This window comes from Brachionichthys hirsutus, chromosome 1, assembly GCF_040956055.1.
Source record: "Brachionichthys hirsutus isolate HB-005 chromosome 1, CSIRO-AGI_Bhir_v1, whole genome shotgun sequence".
Classification (NCBI taxonomy): domain Eukaryota; kingdom Metazoa; phylum Chordata; class Actinopteri; order Lophiiformes; family Brachionichthyidae; genus Brachionichthys; species Brachionichthys hirsutus.
In genome coordinates, this window is record NC_090897.1 from 1,412,540 (window position 1) to 1,431,757 (window position 19,218).

Here is a 19,218-nt window from a genome sequence, read left to right on the forward strand (position 1 = left end):
AACAGTGGAACACACAACAAGCAAAAAATTAGACATTAAGAAAATTACAAAGAATGCTTTAGGAACATTAGGGGGTCATTAAAAGAGAAACATTAGAGCAAAATAGAACATTTAAGTACAAAAACTAAATGGGAAGATGAGAAAATTAACATTTACTTAAGAGAGCAATGAAAGTGGATAAGATGCATTAAGCTGCAGTAAGACCCGATTTAAATGAGCTGACAGCCTGAGCAGAACTAGTACACAAAACCTGTGCAGTGATGTGAAATGTAGGTTGGAGTCCATAATAGCACACAATAACAAAGGATTCTGTCTTGATTTGTCGAGGTTAGCATCATGGAGTAAAGTTTGGCATTAGTATTGTGTCTTTGGGGTAGAATTATTACTTGTTGAGTACAATAAAGCAATGTGGATTTGACAGTGCATGCAGAGCAGTGGTGGAAGGGAGCTACGTTTAAACTATCATTCTGCTTTTAACCTGCTTTTCCTTCTCTGCGCAGGCTGATGGCCCATCCCGCTCCTTCCAGCCCATCCGCTCTCGCCTCAGTTCTGTGCACGTTGCTTCCCCGTGGCTTCGCTGTGGGCCCTTCACGGGCCTGCGAGGGCAGGCTGGGGCTCTGGTGGGTGGGTCGCTCGATGGAGGCTGGATCTCTGCTGGGCAGAGATGGAGACCCAGGGTGGGCCGCTAAGAATCCCACTGACCCGATAGCTCGCACCGCCGTGATTCCAGAGGCTGCAAAGGTGAACTTGGATGCACATTTTAAGATGAGAAACATTCGTCGTTTGTCTCGGTTGCAGACAGGGGGGCGTGGGTAAACGCTTAATTAAGCGCCGACTCTGTGGGAAGATAATCAATCGCTTCTTATCATTTCCACCAAGAGGAGAAGTGGAGAACGAGTCAGCGCAGCTTCATTGATCAAAGCACGCCCCGGTGATTATTATAAAGCAGTCGATGAGCATTCGAAGCACAGCATCCTCTCATCTTCATCTTCATCTCCGTTTTTGTACCTAGAGACCTCTAGAGACCTGTTTTCAGGCACGCTGTTGTTAAACATCTGGCGTCGAATTCACAAAATGTCCTGAGGATCAAATTGCATTAAATTGATCATTAAATTGTCCACACTGAGACCAGAGCTCCGCCTTTCAGAGTAAGACCTGCATGAGAAAGGAAAGGAAAAATCTGCCCTCCTCCTCCCTGCGTGGTCGGACAGAGCTGATCATATTCTGCTTAAAAGCCGTTTAAATTACGAAACGAAACACTTAGGATTCGTGTCGGTTATTCTCTTTGTGAAAAGAGGAAACTCCTAAGTAAGGAACCTTTGTGATTATTTAGACGGCATGAGTTACAGCTATAATGAACATTTTTCTGTCGTGTGCTGTAGGTACTGAAGGAGGTCGCCGCAGGTGAAGAAGCTTTACGGCAAACTACCGTCTGGATCCAGTAAGTTTGTTCTGATATTTCTACCTCCATAAGCGGGATGTGCTTTTCCAGGACTGGCCTGTGTGTCTTCGGTGGAACTATTTCTCCTCTTACTGATCTTGATCCTGGATCTTGCACAACTATCCAGACCTATAAATATACCGCCGTGATTCCAGTCGGTGGGTTAGGTTTTTATGCAGATCGAAAGTTCCTGGAGCTTCGCAGCAAAACAACATTTAAACACTCACTCCATGGAAGTTGCAGGATGTCATCCCAGCCCTCAGAAATCCAGAGATCCCAGACAGATTAGAAAAGATGCTGAAAACTTCACCAGAGATTCCAAGCTATAAAAACGAGCGAGCGTGCACTGCTAGACGAGATCAAGGGAAGCTCTAAATCTCCATAATCCTCATGCCTCTAACAAACGGACATGCGGCGCTCCCTCTTTGCTGTGTGGTGCAGGTAAACACTCAGGTGTGCAGAGATCACTGGTTCTATTTGATCTAATCCCACACGCTTTAATCTCAGAGGCTACAGTCAAGACTTCTTAAAAAGGATAGAAATGACATGACTACAAAATTATTTGTGATCTGTCCAGTTCTGGACGCCCATATATGGGGAGTCGATGCAGTGCCTGGTACCTGATTATTGGATCGCGTCCTGTTTCACAGCTCTTCCTTCTCCTCTGAGCCTTTTACCTCTTTGCTGCTTGCATTGTGTTTTCTAAAAGCTGCGGCTCGTGGAAAAATGTCAACGTAACGTTCTCTAAACTGAGAACTGGATGTAAATGTATTTAGATTGAGTGCATCTTTCTCTCTGTATTTGTGCTTATCCCCCCCCCCCCCCCCCAGGTTTGCCTGCCAGGTGCGAAACCAAGCCCAGCATAATGTGGCAGTGCAGCGTGCACATGAAGATGTGCGTCTGCGCGTGTGTCGGGACGTCCCGGCGGGAACAGAGCTGCTTTTGTACGGAGACACAGAAACAACAGAGGAAGCCGATGAACAGGCCGCTGGAGGATCAGGTAAAGGCTGCGGACGGACGGACGGACGGACGGACTCAGATAGATCACATGAACCAGGTTCACGTTCACACAGATTTGAGAAAGCATTCTAACTTGTTGTCGAGTATTAATAATGTTAATAATGCTGCTGTATCAGGCAGGAGGAATTCTTCATGCACCTTCTCCACCTGGAGGAGCCAGAGGGACATTTGTCTCAGCAGCAGCGCTGCCCCCCCCCCCCCAAAAAAATAAACCATCTCTACCATCCAGCGTTATGATTACGGCCCGTTACAGTGAAGAAAATGATAGCAACCGACTTCCCTTAAAGCTTCGTCAGCCGAAATGAAGACGAAGGCTGCAGACGAATGATGAGAGAATGAATAATCCCCCCCCCCCCCCCCAATGCAACGAAACTCCTCACTTCATAAAAAAAGATGCAAACAAGAGAATGACATTTTTTGATTTCTGTCTTTGCAAATCCGCATCGAGGAGCGTTTCTCTGCTGTGATTGATGCGACAGTCAGGATCTCCGTGCAGGAAATAGCCAGCAGCAACGGGCCGTGGCTACGCCGTGGATATCTGATTAAACTCTGCCCTTGTAGAGAGCTGAGTTAAAAAGATTGAGCGTATAAATCATCAATGCATCTTCAAAACAATTATGGAAGCGAAATGAGAGATAATAAGATAAGGAGCAATTGTTCCCTGCGGGGGGGGGGGGGGGGGGATCACATTGTTTTTACGAGCAAATACGAATTAGATTTAAAGGGATAAGAGGAGGAAGGAACATTTATCAGTGGGTGAGATGTTAAAATAAAAGAACATAGAATAAAAGAATGAACCAAAACCAAACCAAAACCAAGCAATTAAATAGAATTTAAGATTAATATTCAGTTGAAATCCTTACGATAGGATGCAGTTTGGTCTTCTCTGTAAATTCAGCTCTCTAAGTTAACGTTTCACAATCTCCAGGACAGGATGATGATGATGATGATGATGATGATGATGATGATGATGATGATGATGATGATGTCCTCCAGTTGCACATTTGAGCCCGCCGAGTCATTCTCTAGAGACACATATTCTGACATCTGAGAGCTATCAAACCATTTCACTCTGTGATCTTTTTTTGTTCTTGCACAGATAAGAAGCTGGAACACAAAAAGCACGCAGAGACGGTTGTTACTGAGATATTGATTTTTGGAGAAAAGGAAGAGGAGGAGAAGAACAGTCAGCAGAGCCAACGGGATGAAGAAGAACTCGGGAAACCACGCAGGCGCGTCGAGGGAGGTCGCCCGACCAAACGCACGAGGAAGAGGCGAGCTGAAGTCACGGACGGAACGGCGAACGCATTCGCCGATGAGACGGCAGCAGGCAGCCCAGACGGGGCTCCGCCCCCAGATGCTGCATCTGTCCGCTGCAGCTCCCGCCTGGCCGCCAAGCCGCGGCGCGTTCACTGCCCGACCGGCCGGGTGAAGCCGCGCCCCGCCCCCAGACAGATCCAGACCTCCACGGGTTCTCAGACTGCTGCTGCAGACGGGGGCCCTCTGGCACGGGGTCCCGGGGTCAGAGAGAGGCGGTACAGGTGTTCCGTCTGTGGTAAAAAGTTCTTCCAGATTGGTCACCTGAAGAAACACCGATTCAGTCACACGGAGGAGAAACCGTTCACCTGCCGGGAGTGTGGGAAAAACTACACCTCTGCAGAGAGCTTCAGGGCCCACCAGGTAAGGAGGTCACACAGTAGACTCTATGCCCACGTGCACCGCACAAAACAACACATGTGCATGCACGGAAGACCGGATCACTGAGAGGGAGGGGGGTTTGTAGCTGCAACGTCAGCTGATCGTCTTCTGTTGCGTCTAATTTCACGTCTGGAAGGGAAATGCTAACACCTTTAGCTTTGAGATTACACTGAACTGTAGCATCATTTGAGGCCTTGGGGGGGGGGGGGGGCGTTTGTAGATTAGGATCAGTCCATACTTGTTGCGTTGTTTGTTTGTGTGCTGTATTGTCTCCATATTGAGCGGTTTGGAAAGATGCTGCAACAATTTTGCGGATTAAGAATCTTGAACAAACTTTCCTTTTGCGTTGCAGTGAGTGTGCCTGTTCTATTTCCATTTCTTTTTTATTTTCCATCCAACATGAAGCCTGATGATTATTCCCATCATCAGTCCTTCTCTGCTTATCTCTCCATTCCCTCGGGTTTTTGGCCGTCGGTTGCTAAATAGCAAGTCGTCAGAAAAGCTTTTGACAAACAAACAACTGGCAGTGTCTCCCGTTTCTGGCTGCTCGTTCACTTATCGCTCGGAGTGGTAATTTGCTCATCCCGGCAGAATAGAAACAATGGACGGTAATAACACGTCTCAAATAATGCTGCTTGTATTTATAGATGAGTCACCGCGGGGAGCGCCCGTTCCCTTGCCCCCACTGTGAGAAGACATACGGCCTGAAGCGGGACCTGAAGGAGCACATGGTCCTCCACTCGGGAGAGAAACCCTACGTCTGTGAGCACTGTGGGAAAGCATTTGCACGCCGCCCTTCCCTTCGCATCCACCGCCTCCTTCACTGCAGCAGAGTGGTTTACACTCAGCCCCCAAAGGTAGGGGCGAGCTCTGCTAACGCTAGGACCGGTGCATTCTGAACTCTAACTCCCCCAGGGTACGTGGGCCTGCAGTTGTACCTTTTTATTTCCTGTCCTGTTCCGTTTACTGTGTCCATCGCTGTAACCCTGAGCTCAAATTTTCTAAATCTTCCACGTAGACTTTTTACTTGTTTTTTCTCCTTGAACGGCAGCTTGAGCATTAAAGGGGGGGGGGGGGGGGGGGTTGTGCAGCATTGAATTCTCCTGCGTTCTTTCAGGTGCAGTGTACACTCTGCCCCAAGCTACTGGCGAACTCCGGCTCTCTGAGGAACCACATGAAGGTCCACACGGGTGACAAGCCGCACATTTGCCAGCACTGTGGGAAGCGCTTCAGTCAGAAAGGTACTGCCAGAGGTTCTTCGGGTTTGAGGTCTCAGGTGTGCTCGCCGACTTCCTGATGAGCAGATAAAGTCATTTTACAACCCAGCATTTACAACAAGCGAGTAAAATAATTGAAGGGTGTGATGAATCACCCATTTATCCGCTGGGATGAATTGTAATTCAGCCTCTTGTCTGGGATCAGTTTCCGAACTTATAATAAGCTACTATACTATAATTTAGTTAGTAAATTGCGGCGTACCCCAGGGGTCACCAATCGGGACCAGTTCATTTTAAAAGTGGACGGCAGCAAAACGTCCTAAAATAAAGTTCCTTCGGGATGCGTGTTGAAAAACGGTTCCTTTCCCACATTACCATAGTAACGATAAGCCCCGGGGAAAAAAACAGGGCTGTTATACACTTTCATATCAGTTTAATTCTTCCGAACGAAACTAGCATTTCCGAGTGAGTGGCGCTTATTTGAGTCTGCGACGGCTGTGATTGGTGGTCTGTGAGGCGAGCGTCGACACCGCTTGAAATGGACGTATATATTTTCGTACACAGGAGGAGCACACTTGAGCCCGAAGGGGAACATGTTAGCTTTAAGCGCTCCTCGGCTGCAGGAGGAACTCTGGCTTGTAAATCAATGTCTTTCAAGCCACTGTAGAAACTCGTTTCTCGTAACGAAAGGCTTCAGCGTTCTGAATAACACTCTTTTATTTTTACGACGCCGCACTTCGGTCCGACGCTGCTTTTATTCAAATGAGTCTTGCCGGTTTAATCACGCATGGTTTTACATTTTAAGAATCTTTTATTCCATGTGCCTCCGCATATTTCATCTTTACGTCCTTGTTTGTTTGCGACCCACTTGGTATCATTGGTTTTAATAAGTGCTATACAAATAAAACTTTATTATCATGCCCGTTTTCCCTGAAGCGCAAGTAAAATAATTTCTTCTGGCATTAGTGGAGGCGTTCTTTATTGCAGATGTGGAGCGTTGCCTCCGCTGTGTGAGCTACGGGGAGCCGTGAAGGAGATGCGTTCATGACCTTGGGGACCCGTAGGAAGTGCATCGCTATCGTTAGCTAACTGCAGTCACTCACCGAGACGTCTGCCCCGAGCTTCGCTGCTTCAGCCCACACCTCATTGGCCGTTATTCCTTCTGTTCCTGCTCTGGACTCGGGCTCATTATCCTAAGGCCGTATGAACGCACATTTACAGCAGCTTCTGTGCCAAACCTAGCATTGGGATCAATATTTTCTGATCAGTAAAACTGTGGACAGGCTCAGCTGCTCTCCCTCATGTGACACCATGCCTTTTATAAATAGTATGTCCAGGTAGGTTGATGCATTTGTAGTTCAGAAACGGCATTTTCCCACACATTGATGTTAGTTTGAAACACCATCCTGTTCTCTGTCTCCACCAATAAAGTTTTTGCCAATTCATTTTTTTTAAATGCCAAAAAAATGTGTTTGTTTCCTGCTAAGAATCATTTCTACTTCCTCATGTTTCAATGATTCATTTATTTCATTGTGAAACTTCTGATTGCAGCAATCGTAGAATACCATTTTATTTTATTTCAATTTATTCTACCTTTTTTTTCCTCCACAAAACCCAGAATTTACTGTTGTCGGTTTATTCCAGCGTTTGAATGTTCTCTATTCAAGATATCAAACAGATCGGTACTTGGACTATGCGGCCGTTTAAACGGAACACGCGGACGTAAAGCTAAAGGTTTGCGTCCCGCGAAGAGAAGACGTGCCGCTGGCTGTCTGCAGGATCTGCCTGCGTCCGGGTTGCAGCTAACATCCATGGAGTTCGCTCAGAAGCGTCTCGCTCACTCGGACACCTTCAAGCTGCAACCGCAGCCGCCATCGCTGCATTCTAATCTCTGACAGTCCTCCTCTGTCTTCCTGTCTGTCTCAGGAAACCTCGAGTGCCATCTGAGGATTCACAACGGAGAGAAGCCGTACTCCTGCCCCGACTGCGACCAGAGTTTCGCCCAGAAGCCCGAACTCCGCCGGCACATGTTTGCCCACGCGGGTGGAGGTTTCCTCTGCAGCTACTGTGGGAAATCACTGCGGGATCCACACAGCCTGAAGTCCCACGAGAGGCTGCACACCGGAGACCGACCCCATCGCTGTCCTGTCTGTGCAAAAGGTCAGGACGGGATATCGAAATGTATTCTGGAGGCAGAGAGCATGTCTGGAAATCTGTAAAAAAAGACAAAACGATAGTTTGAAAAAACAGTCGGGCAAATAAAGAGCAATGCACGGAAGAGCGTCAATGAGTGGTTGCCATAAAACGGAAAGGCGGGGTCTGACCAGTTACTGGAAGCACCCCCCCCCCCCCCCAGGAGAGGACACCAGTACACAGGAAGCTCTGAGGTCACAGACATTCTGAGTTGTTGTTGTTTAAAACAGTTCGTTCATTCGTGTTAGGCTGTCGTGTTCCCATGTCTGTAATGCTTTCCTGTAAGTGTTATGTAAAAAATTATCAGTGTCAAAACAAGCTCATGAAAAGCCATTCGGGACAGGAAGCACATGTGGATCAGCCCCCCCCCCCTCCAACCGGCCTTGCTGGTCCGGCTCAGCCAGCTCCAGATGTTCCGTCTCTCCTGAGGTTACCCACAAGTCTCAGAAACGTCTTGCGTTATTGTCCCGTGAGCAACGAGACCCTCGCGTCCCGTCGCTGGCATGTTTTCTTCTTATAATTTAGTGGATTAAAAGGCTGGCAGGATTTAAAATGGCTCGTTTTCTCTACTTCACAATTCTAAATGGCACAATTACCGTTAGAGCGACATCCTGATGACGTTCGGTGCCGTGTAATCGAATCGGATATGCTGAGGCCGTTATTGTTGAGAAGACGATGAAGCTAATGAAAAGATGAAGATCTGCTGGAGCTAACGTTAGCACGCCTGCAGCTGCTGACCTGAATTTGACTCCCAGACAAACATACGAGGAGACTGAAATGAATGAATTTCTTACGGTGGTGCGTTCAGGTGCTTCTTAAACTGCTGATTAACGGCAGACTCATCAGTCGTGGCGTTCTGAAGATGGTTGGAGTTTGGGGTTCAGGTTTGAACGTCCTCTCTCTCTCCTCAGGCTACACCTTAGCCACCAAGCTAAGGCGACACATCAAGTCTTCTCACCTGATGGAGAAACCCTACAGTTGCCGCTGCGGCGCCTCCTACACCGCGAGACAAAGTCTCCTGAGGCACCAAGCTCAACACCGGACTGAGGGAGGAGCTCCGGAGGAGGAGGAGGAGGAGGGAGGTCGCGGCGAGGAGGCCAACAGCAGCAAGAAGGAGGCCGCGGCTTCAGGCTCCAATCACCTGAAGCCAACCAGAGGCAGACCCAAGAAGAACTCGGTCCCTCGAGGGGATGGAGAGGAGGAGGAGGCGGGTCGAGCAAAGAGGAAAAGGGGACAGGGAAAGGTAGAGGAGAAGGAGTCGAGGCGGGTCGGGAGGAAAGCGGGTCGGGGAGGAGAAGAGGAGGCTTCGGGTGAGATCCAGCACGTCTTCTACGTCCACACGGACGACCTTTCCGCGGCGAGCTGCGCCCCTCTGCTCCTCTCCTCGGAGAACCCGCTGCCCGCGGGGTCGGCGCAGGAGCTGGTGGAGGTGGTGATGTCAGAGGGCGCGGAGCAGTGCATTGTGGTCCACGGGGCGCAGACGGTGGGAGAGCTGCTGATATTACAGGAGGAAGGGGGTGGAATTTGCCCGGTGGCGCAGACGGTGGAAATCGACACGGCCTAGTAGCGGAGGGGGGGGGGGGGGCAAACGATTAATCCCCTCTAACGTTCCTCCTTCGACTCACCTCATCGGCATCTTCTTCACTTTGTTGTTATTTGTATTCCCAGATTGCCTCTGAAGAGACGTGAACTCATTAGACTTAATTAAATCCTGGAGGGAAGAGCAGCCGCGACGCTTCCCAGCCGCACGCGACACGAGACGAGCAGAAGTCCTGCTCGCTAACGAGACGCCAGCGAGCTCCATCGGACCCGGCGCCGGCCTCCGGTCGGAGGTCAAAGCGCTGGTTCCCATTCCGACACCTAACCGCGTGCTCTCCGTCGACGCTTCCGCCACAAACAAGGACTTTTATACAACAACAACAATAAAAGCACGTATTAAAATAATATTTTACACATAAATAAATATCTAGTCTTTCTTCTACCGCTCAGCCCCCCCCTTCCCCCGCCCTCCCCAGGCTGATGGAAAGCGTTTTAGTTCTATAAATAATTTCTGGAGCTTCACAGTTTCCTAAACGACGGAAGAAGATGGAGGCGAACTGACTCCACGTGCGTCGGACGGTCGATCTCCGCCATGGTGTCCGCCGGCGGAGATCCTGAGCCGTGGATTTGCACCGCTCCAGCTCCGTGGAGACTGCTGTGCTCATTTCTGCTGCTTGAGAAAGACTCGGCGTCTTTTTCAGTCGTTTCGGAACAAATGCTCCGACTTTGTTTTGCTGTGATGTTGCAGAAATGTTTGTCCGGAGTGAAACTGAAGGCCAGAAACAAGCTGCAGAACAAGCGGCGTCTGCGGCGAAGCTGCAGAGTCTCCTTCGCCACCCCAGCGGCCCTCCTTCCTCTACCTGGATCCGGGCGGTACGATGGAACCAAACGGGTTCATTATCAGACCGATGCTGTTCGCGCAGCGGTAACGGCTCGGCTTAGCCATTTGGTTAAAATTGGACCGTAAAAGCTCGTCCAAGCGGCGTTGAGGAGCTGCTAGACGTCTGAGTCACGCAGGGAGGAAGTGATGCAGCGGCTCTTTACTTAGCGAGAGGAAAGACAAGCTTGAGCAGCTCATCCTGCTCGTACACCAAAGACGATCAGATTTTTCCAGAACTCACAAAATAAAAAATAATTAAAAAGTAGCAGGCGCAGAAAAATGTCTGCCAAGCAGCAAAAGTTCCTTTAAATTCAAACGAGGGTGGCCTCGAACGTCCGTACCGCTGGACAGGCTGCGCCGACACGAGCCTTTTCCGGATTCCATGACGGACTGATTTTGCATTTCCCAATCAGAATCCTGTTGAATTTCCGCAGCGACTTTTGAAATGCAGGAAATCCCTCAGACTTCCCGGCGTACCTTCGGCGAGCCGCTGGGCCTCGGCGGTAGTCGACTGTGTTCCTCTTGTGTTTTCATTACCACTGTTCTCTTCGCACGGCTTAATTCCCCCCAAATGGGCTTCTGGGAGTTTAAGAACAGACAAACGGCAGAAGCTCTGGTGAGATATCGAACAGTTTTGAAAGCCTGAGAGAAATTGGCTGCTACTCAGACATTCTCCATTCTTCTTCACTTTCAGTTTAACTCTGTCCTCTTTGTGTTTATCTCCCCCCCCCCCCCCCACTAGAGGCGTAGATATGACTCACCCAGAGGGTCCACAGACGTCAGCCCTCCCCTCACTCCCCAGGCTGTTTCTTTTTTTACCCAGGCGGCGTCTGAGCTCCCATTTTTAAGTCGTTTGCTGCAGAGCTGTCAAACTGGAATCAGGTTGTTTTCCTAAACGGCTGCTGCAGCAGCTCGGGCGCCATCGACCCTAAAGGCCTTCGCCTTTGTGTTTGTTTACAGACGGGGGGGCATTTCCGTGAGATGCGATCGCCTCCGAGCCAACCGAGTGAAGCCACTCCATTCGGTTAAGCCTGCCCCCACCTTTAGGAATTCCGTGTTTGACTCTTCCGGTGCGATCCAAGTGTCCGGACTCGGGAGGCCCCCAAACCGACTAGAAGCAGATTCTATTCACTCCCTCTGTGAGCGACAGTCCGTCTGGAGACGGGGGACCATGCAGGACGGAACACCGTCCCGGTCACTGCTTTGCCTTTTGAGTAACGTTGAGTTGAAAACAAAGGCCGCGGCGTTCCGTGGAGTGAAAAACGGCTTCGAGATGAGCGGCTAATGACATAATGATGTCATCTGAGCAACCACGGAAGTGTCTGGAAACGATTTCAGAACATTTAGAGGACAAAAACAAAACCATAAATCGAGTCGAGGAGTAAATAGGCCTCGTTTTGATCTGATTTATTTGCTTATATGAACGCAATTATTCTACGTGCACATGTGTAACTTCCTTTCATCGGGTTTTCAGTCCTCTTGGTTCAACCCCCGCCCCCCCATGCATCCCATCCCAAACCCGTCCCCATCTATCTGCTCCGGTACCGGATGCTCGCCTCCTCGACCGATTTCTACGGCGCGAGCAGCGACTGACTCTGTTCGCATCCCAACACAGGTGCGTTGGCGCCACCTGGGGAGTTGCCCCGCCTCCGGCACATCCCACACACCAGCTAAGATTATCTGAGGTGGATCTCCTGGTTCAACTCCCAAAATCCCCAAATTAAATGGCTGGGGGCGGGGGGGGGGAGTTAGTCAGCAAGGCGTTTACTGGTCAATTCTGAATAATCAATACGGTTTGGTTTTAATAAGAAAAGGAATGGCTGTCTCCACGGCGCTTTAAGGGAACAGTTCCCCAAACAATTAAAAATCCACAACCGAAAAGTTTGAGGAATTTTCCAGAACAGCGTCCAAAAACAAAAGCCTGATTTAAAGTCATTTTGGATGAAATGGGAGATCATTATTATTGATTAGCCTGAGTATATTTGTTTTAGATAATATTTAATCATCTTGGTATTTTTTAGATATAGATATTTGAACGCCGACTCATCATTGAGTTACTAAAGTCATTGTTCTACGATACTAATTTATTCTTGTCATGATATTTTGATATTTCCTCGTTGTCATGACTCCCAGGGTCTGATTCTCATCCTTCCTCTCAGCATCGCTCCCTCTGGCCTGCCGCCCTCAACGCGCTTTAAGGCGACCTAACAAACGACTCTGAACGCGTCCGGTGTGAACGCTCCCTGGCCGGTGCCCCCCCCCCCCCCCCCCCGAATTCACGACGATTATAACTCCAGCAGCTTTCTTTCAATCAGTCTCAATCCCCCTCTCTTTTCACCTCCGTCTCCCCTCCTGTCTCCTCCTCGTCCTCCTTTCATCATCTTCTTGCTCCTCTTTTTCTTCTTTTTCTTCTCTTTACCTCATCTCTTATCCTCCCCCTCATTTTCTTCTGCGTTCCTTCTCTTCACTCTTTTCTCCCTTTTTCTCTTGTTCTCTCTCTCCTCCTCTCACTGCTGCACTGGATGCAACCTTCCTTCAATCATCCCTTCTTCTGTCCTTCCATTCTCTCTCTCTTCCATCCACCCGTCTTTTACCCTCTCCTGTTTTCCACCTTATATTTCCCTTCTACTATTTGTCTTCCCCTCTTCCCTCTGTTCTCTCCTCACCCCTTATATATCTCCTTTTTATCCTCTTTACTCTCCTCTTTCATATCTCTTTTTACTTCAGTCTCCTTTCCTCCCTTCTTTTTTCCTTACCCCCTCTACTCATCTTGTCCCCTTTCCTTTCGTCTTCTTCACGTCCCCTCCTCTCATCTGTCTGTCTTCTTTCTCTTCCTCCCACTCTTTCTCACCGTACCTCCTCTCACTTCATCCACCTCGCCATCCTCTCTATTAGTCTCTCTCCTCCTCCTCCTCCTCCTCCTCCTCCTCCTCCTCTGTATTCCAGCAGTAGAGAATCTCCAAACATCAGCGGCGGCAGCAGTGTCGCTCAGCACGTCAACGACTGGCGTGAAAGTGAGGAGCTGTTTCCCTTTTTCCTCGCCTCTTCCTCCTCTCCCCTCTCCTTTCTTCCATTCGTTTATTTTGCCTCATTTCTTCCCTACTTTCAGTCCTTTTTCCTGCCTCACTGTTCGGCTTCGGAGCGCAGCAGCATGAGGGCACCGTGCATTCCAAATAGGGAATCTCTTCTTGCTCCAACTGGAGCATGCAGCCATGTGTTTTTCCATTTTTTGGGAAAGAACTCGGCCAGTTTGTAGCTTGAATTCAGGATGCGTGACAATCCATGGATATTTGAACAGGTATGACTTTTATCCCAACTTCAACCACCTTAATAATTCCTTCGACGCCGAGACGTTGACTGTGGTGCCGGAAATATTTTCCGTTTTTATCGCATTCTTCAAAAACCCAAAGAGACAGCTTTGGTTTCTTTCCTTTTGTTGCTCCGGTGTTATTTCGTGGAGGACATGAAGACGTTCCGGTGACGCAGACTAGCGGGATCATCATCATGCCAGTCGTTTAACCAGGATGGACTATTCGGATGTATTCACGTCTGTTTTGGCCACGGCGCCGGCCTCTTTACCGCAAAACTGCTCCCTGGGAAATCAGACGTCTTCTTCCTCGCCGAGGTCTCCTCTACCTCCACACTCGCAGGTGGCGTCGGTGTTCATCGTGCTGGTGGTGACGGTCATCATTCTGGGCACCGTGGTGGGCAACGTGCTGGTGGTGGTGGCGGTGTTCACCAGCCGGGCCCTGAGGGCGCCCCAGAACCTCTTCCTGGTATCGTTGGCTTCTGCGGACATACTGGTGGCGACGCTGGTCATCCCCTTCTCCCTAGCCAATGAGGTGAGGACATTTAAAGGGCAAATTGCAATCGCACATAGCTGCAGCTCCATGCAAGGATGCGTCCTTGGCCCCGCCCTAACCCCTCCCACAACAACAACAACAACAACAGCGCGTTTGTGAATAAGCAGGAATGATTGTTTCAAGCTTCTAACTCTTGACGTGGAATATGAGAAGAATCCAGATTGGGGGAAACCCCGGGCAGAACTTTAGGTCGTTCCAGGCATCAGATTTAACATTTCAAACAAGGTTCATCCAGATGTTGTCAGGCCGTTGTTCTGCTGAATGCAGAGAGACCAGTGAAACACGGCGAGGCCGTCTGCTCGAGCGAAGTCGCTCAGATCCTCCCTGACGTTTTCCTCCACCTCCTTCTTCACACCTGCGTTTCCTTTGGTTCATCCCCGGTTGCTCTGTCCGACAACCTTTTGTTGATCCACGTTTTTGCCTCGCAGCGAAGGCAGTCTGGTGTTTTCTGACGTGCTCGGTCCTGCTTCACATCTTTCCTCTGCTTGCAGCTTTGATGCTCTCTGCAGGATTCCAGACTTGAAGAGCGACGCTTCTAAAGCGATCGCAGCTTTTCATATGCGGCCCGGAATCAGAGCCAGATCGGATTTGTCTACATAAGTCTAAACTAAAAAAGGTGATTCAGGGACAGGAAACTGGAGGTGTTTTGTGGAACACGTGTGGAACATGTAAAAGAAAAGCCTTAGAGATGAGTGATCTGACTGGAGCATAGAAGGAGGAGGAAATCTTTCATGTAAGGAGGAGCAAAGTCATTCAAAGCTTTCAAAGAACAATTTCGGGGAGTTTAAAATCGATGCTAAGCGAGATTCCTTTGACTTTGGCGTCGCTCTTTATCGCTCGTGCAGATGCCGCTTGTGTCGTTAGCATCCTCGTTTTGTATGAAGTCTTCTTCACATCGCACGCCCTGCCGCTTCATCCCACACACACACACGCACACACACACACACGCACCTCGGTGCAGAAGGAGCCGCCATTGCCCCACAAAAAGCTGCAATTAAAACGCTGCACAGCCTCTCGCTCTCCTCCTCAAAAGCATCTGCTCGCCCGCTCTCTGGATTCCGCTGCACATCGGCTGCAGTGGACACCAGTGGCATCCTCGCGGTCAGGCCGTTTCTACGGCGATAGAGAGGCTGAAGATGAAATGATCATCGGTGGTAGCATTTCGTTCATGGATCTGGCTTCTGGTTGACCCTGAATCGAGCAAATTGGTATTAAAAACAAATAAAAAACAGTAGGAAAAGTTCCACTTTCATGAGATTCGCTAAAGAGGATTCCTTTCAGAAAGTTGAAACGGCCTCGTCTCATGTTCCACTCCCGAATCGAATGGGTCTGTAATCCGACAGAGCCATTAACCTTCGCCGGTGGAGGCGTGACCTCCCCGTCTGGAGCCATAACTGTAAACTGGTCGTAAATACAAGCGGCGAAGACGCGCTTTCGTCATCTCCTGTGCAGAGAACGCGACGCGACGGCGACTCCTGTTCCTCACGGCTGTGAAAAGACGCTCGTCTGACACCACTGGGCCGAATTCCCTCCGAACCGAACTGGCTGTAATGAGATATTGACCGAATCGGGTGTCTCTGTCCAGGCCGGACGCTGCCCTCTGCAGGTCATTAGCGCCGCGTAACGAGCCATCAACATCTCTTAATTGCTTTCTCTTCTCCTCAGGTCATGGGCTACTGGTACTTTGGCTCCACTTGGTGCTCCTTCTACCTGGCTCTGGATGTCCTCTTTTGCACGTCTTCCATCGTCCACCTGTGCGCCATCAGCCTCGACCGGTACTGGTCCGTCACCAAAGCCGTCAGCTACAACCGGAAACGGACGCCCAAGCGGATCAAAGCGATGATCAGCATCGTTTGGCTCATCTCTGTCGTCATCTCCTCCCCGCCGCTCCTCATGACTCCTCGTGACATGGAAGAGGAGGACTTTGAGGACGAGGAGCAGCGCGTGAGCAACCGGCAGGAGTGTCTCCTCATCAACCAGACGTGGTACATCCTCTCCTCCTGCCTCGTGTCCTTCTTCGCCCCAGGAGTCATCATGATCCTGGTTTATTGCAAGATCTACCGGGTCGCCAAGCAGCGAGCCTCCACCGTGTTCGTGGCAAAGAACGTTCTGGAGCGGCAGCCGTCGCAGTCGGAGACCTGCTTTGTCGGCAACGCCAAAAGGGGAGGCGGCTGCGATAAACCCCAGTACGAGCCGGACAGCCTGCGGCCGGGAAACCGGCACAGCTCTTCCAACGTGGAGAGCACCAGCAGCAGCCACCGGAGAGGAGAGCTGGATGAAATCGACTTGGAGGAGAGGCGCTGCGAAGCCAAAACCAGAACCTCCTTCTCCTCAGCGCTCCGTTTCCACAGGAGAGCCGGCGGGAGCGCCATGACGGCGGAAGGGAAGGACCCGGAGGGAACGTCCAACAGGCTGAAGCCGCCTCCCCCTTCCTGCGCCTCCATATCCTGGGCCTCATCCGACCAGTGCTCCCACCACTTCCTGCTCCCGTCCCCGCTGCCTCTCCGCAGTCGGCGGGCGTCTCTTTCCAAAAACAAGGTGGCGCAGATGAGGGAGAAGCGCTTCACCTTCGTCCTGGCCGTGGTGATGGGGGTTTTTGTCCTCTGCTGGTTCCCCTTCTTCTTCACCTACAGTCTGCACGCCGTCTGCAGGGAGAACTGTACGATTCCCGACACGCTCTTCAACCTGTTCTTTTGGATCGGGTACTGCAACAGCTGCCTGAATCCCATCATCTACACCATCTTCAACCGGGACTTCCGGAGGGCCTTCAAGAAGATTTTGTTTGAGTCTCATAAGCGGGCGTGAACGCGACCGGCGTTCGTTTTAACGAGACCTTTGACGTGTCGACGACGGAGACGACAAAACCGTGACCGAATCTAATGAAGACGAGGGATACGTTTAGCTTTGACAGCGAAAACCTGAACAGAATCTCTTTATTCGAATCCCCAAATAGGAGAAACTACATTCCAAATTGTTTTCAGGGCAAAAACTCAGGTCCAAATCGATGCCCCACCTGTTTACAGGTGCAAAACAACACCTGCCCGGCTCCTCTGGCGGCTCCTCCGGATAGCTGGAGCTCACAGAAACCAATATATATATTATATTGCATTCTTCAAATATCGTCCAACTTCACGTCGGTCAGAATTCCGGATTGCCGTCTTGGGAGCTGGGAATTGCCAGTCGGACCATGTTTGTCGTCCGGATGTGTTTCTCAAACTGACATCGGGCCTTGTTTCTGTCGTTCGGCTCGTTTTCGTCTGAAAACGATGCGGCGGAGATTTCTCTGGACCGCATTGACAGAAATGTTAATAATCTAATAAACAGGTCACAGCGACTAAACCTTCAACCTGTAGAGCACAAAAGCGAGTAACGGCGCTTAACGGATGTGACTCAGGACCCCGACGGACCGGATCAGCGCCGGTGGAAGCCGACACGCGGGCAAACCCGAATGAGTGTGCACACAGTTTTAATCCTGTTCTCCACTGTGCTGTCATGCTGACATTAAAGGGCTTGTCTTACAGCCTGAGCATTGATTTATTATTCAACTACTGACTAATTCATGCGTTTCTATCCCTAACAAGCCAGAGGGGGGGGGAAGGGGGGGGACGGCTCGCCGCCGCGGCGACAGCAGGTGCCGTAAATTCTGCGTCCGTGACGCCACAGAAGCTTAACATTGTCACGTTTGAATTTCAATGAGGAGGAAAAATGGCTGCGAGGCGACGATCGACCTTCCGACGGATCGGCGCCAAGGGGCCGACCGACTCCGCAGTCGTCTCGTCTGATGGACGAGAAGACAAGAGACGGCCTTTTGGGGGAAAGTAATTAAGCACTCGCCGTTTAAACATTGACTTCTAGCGCAATGCTGAATTAGTTTTTCAGGCTACGGCGATGAGCTGCCGAAGCTGCCCCCCCCCCTGCCTCCCCCCAGGGGACATCCAAAATTAATGTGCCGCTAACAGATGGGCCGAGTCGCTTCATACAGAGAGACAGCACTAAAGAAAAGATGGAGGGAGGGGGGGGGGGGGCAACCACAGCCAGAATTTGAATACTCAACCTCCGACAGGCCGATTCTCCATCTTCGCCAGAAATCAGTCCGACGCGATTAGACCCGGTTCTGAAGCCGAACACGACGTAGGACGGAGCAGGACCCAAAGCGAAAGCTTCATAGATCACCGCTGATTGAAGGCAGAGTTTAAAAAAAGAAGAGAAAAGAAAAGTCCTCCGGCGCTTTAAATTTGAGGAGACACTGAGACGATAATCAGGTGACATGCTTTTATCTTTAAAAACACAAACCAGACGCGAGTGTTGGCGGCGGGAGAAGGAGTGACGAATCCAAGGCCACCAGCGACGTTACATCATCCTGGTTGCTATGCAACAGAGTTTGACAGCTACTTTAAAGTTGTCGTCACCGTAACAACAAAGAGGGTGACGCTGTTGGGCCACGAAGCCAAGCGAGGACAACCTGCTTGTCTTCCGGGTCCACGGTGGCGCTGGCTAATCGGCCCCTCTGCTGGAGGGGGGGCGCCAAGTAGGTCATCGGCGTATTGATGACATCACTCAAACGGAAGGGAAGTCGGCGCCAGTGAAGTCCACAAAGGGCTGCAGGCCCCCCAAACCCCCCCCCCCCCCCCCCCCCGGGAGGCTCTTCTGGGGACACCCCGTTGGGGGGATCCACATGTTTGGAGCATGTTTAGTATAAGCGGTAAATGTATGATGATTCAAGCCACAATCTGTAACGAGATATCTCACGCTTACCGGTGGGGGGTCCCTAGTTGGTCAGTTTGGGCTTAGAAAGGTCGGGCGGTCGTGCAAAGCGCCGCATAAGATTCATTCTGCATAAAACTCGTTTCACAAAACAAATCAGCCGGATGGAATTCGAGAAGCGCACATTTAAAAGTTTCAGGATGATTCATTCTTTTCCGAATACTCACCCAGTAAAATCCCTTGGGGGGGATATAGATCTGTCTGATGAAAGAGGGTCTGCCTAGCAGGGAACGGACGTGTCGTGTTGTAAACACAAAGAAAATCAAACCCACGGTGCAGAGGCGAGAGTAGGGGGGGGGGGGGGGGGGAGCCGAGAACTGAGCCCAGGTGCGTCCCATCCCGATGATTGCCTCTGACAAGCCTGCAACCGCAGAGACACAAATCAGAGCGGCAGGAGACGCCGAGGAGGCGTCACATCCCCCCCCCGGAAAATTGACACAGACATAACGCGATCCTCCCGACAATACGAGAGTCCACAAAACGCTGGTGGAAATAACGGCCTCGCTCTGAACAGTGTCAAACAGGCGGTCTGCATATCGTTAGCTCGTTCTGTTCTTTGTCGTGCAAATAAGTCTCGTTTTTAGTGAATTATTTGTTTCTTCT

The 19,218-nt window shown here is 50.4% G+C and overlaps 2 protein-coding genes across 2 annotated transcripts; both read left to right on the plus strand.

The window, feature by feature from the left end:
- Positions 1-504: 504 nt before the first annotated feature.
- Positions 505-9,133, plus strand: znf408 (zinc finger protein 408). Its single transcript, XM_068740761.1, has 8 exons — positions 505-741; positions 1,383-1,441; positions 2,272-2,441; positions 3,561-4,141; positions 4,807-5,016; positions 5,277-5,400; positions 7,303-7,536; positions 8,481-9,133. The coding sequence occupies exons 1-8, from the start codon at positions 505-507 to the stop codon at positions 9,131-9,133; spliced, it is 2,268 nt and encodes a 755-aa protein (XP_068596862.1).
- Positions 9,134-13,512: 4,379 nt separating this feature from the next.
- LOC137895299 (alpha-2Db adrenergic receptor-like) lies at positions 13,513-16,656 on the plus strand. Its single transcript, XM_068740784.1, has 2 exons — positions 13,513-13,830; positions 15,517-16,656. The coding sequence occupies exons 1-2, from the start codon at positions 13,513-13,515 to the stop codon at positions 16,654-16,656; spliced, it is 1,458 nt and encodes a 485-aa protein (XP_068596885.1).
- The last annotated feature ends 2,562 nt before the right edge of the window (positions 16,657-19,218 follow it).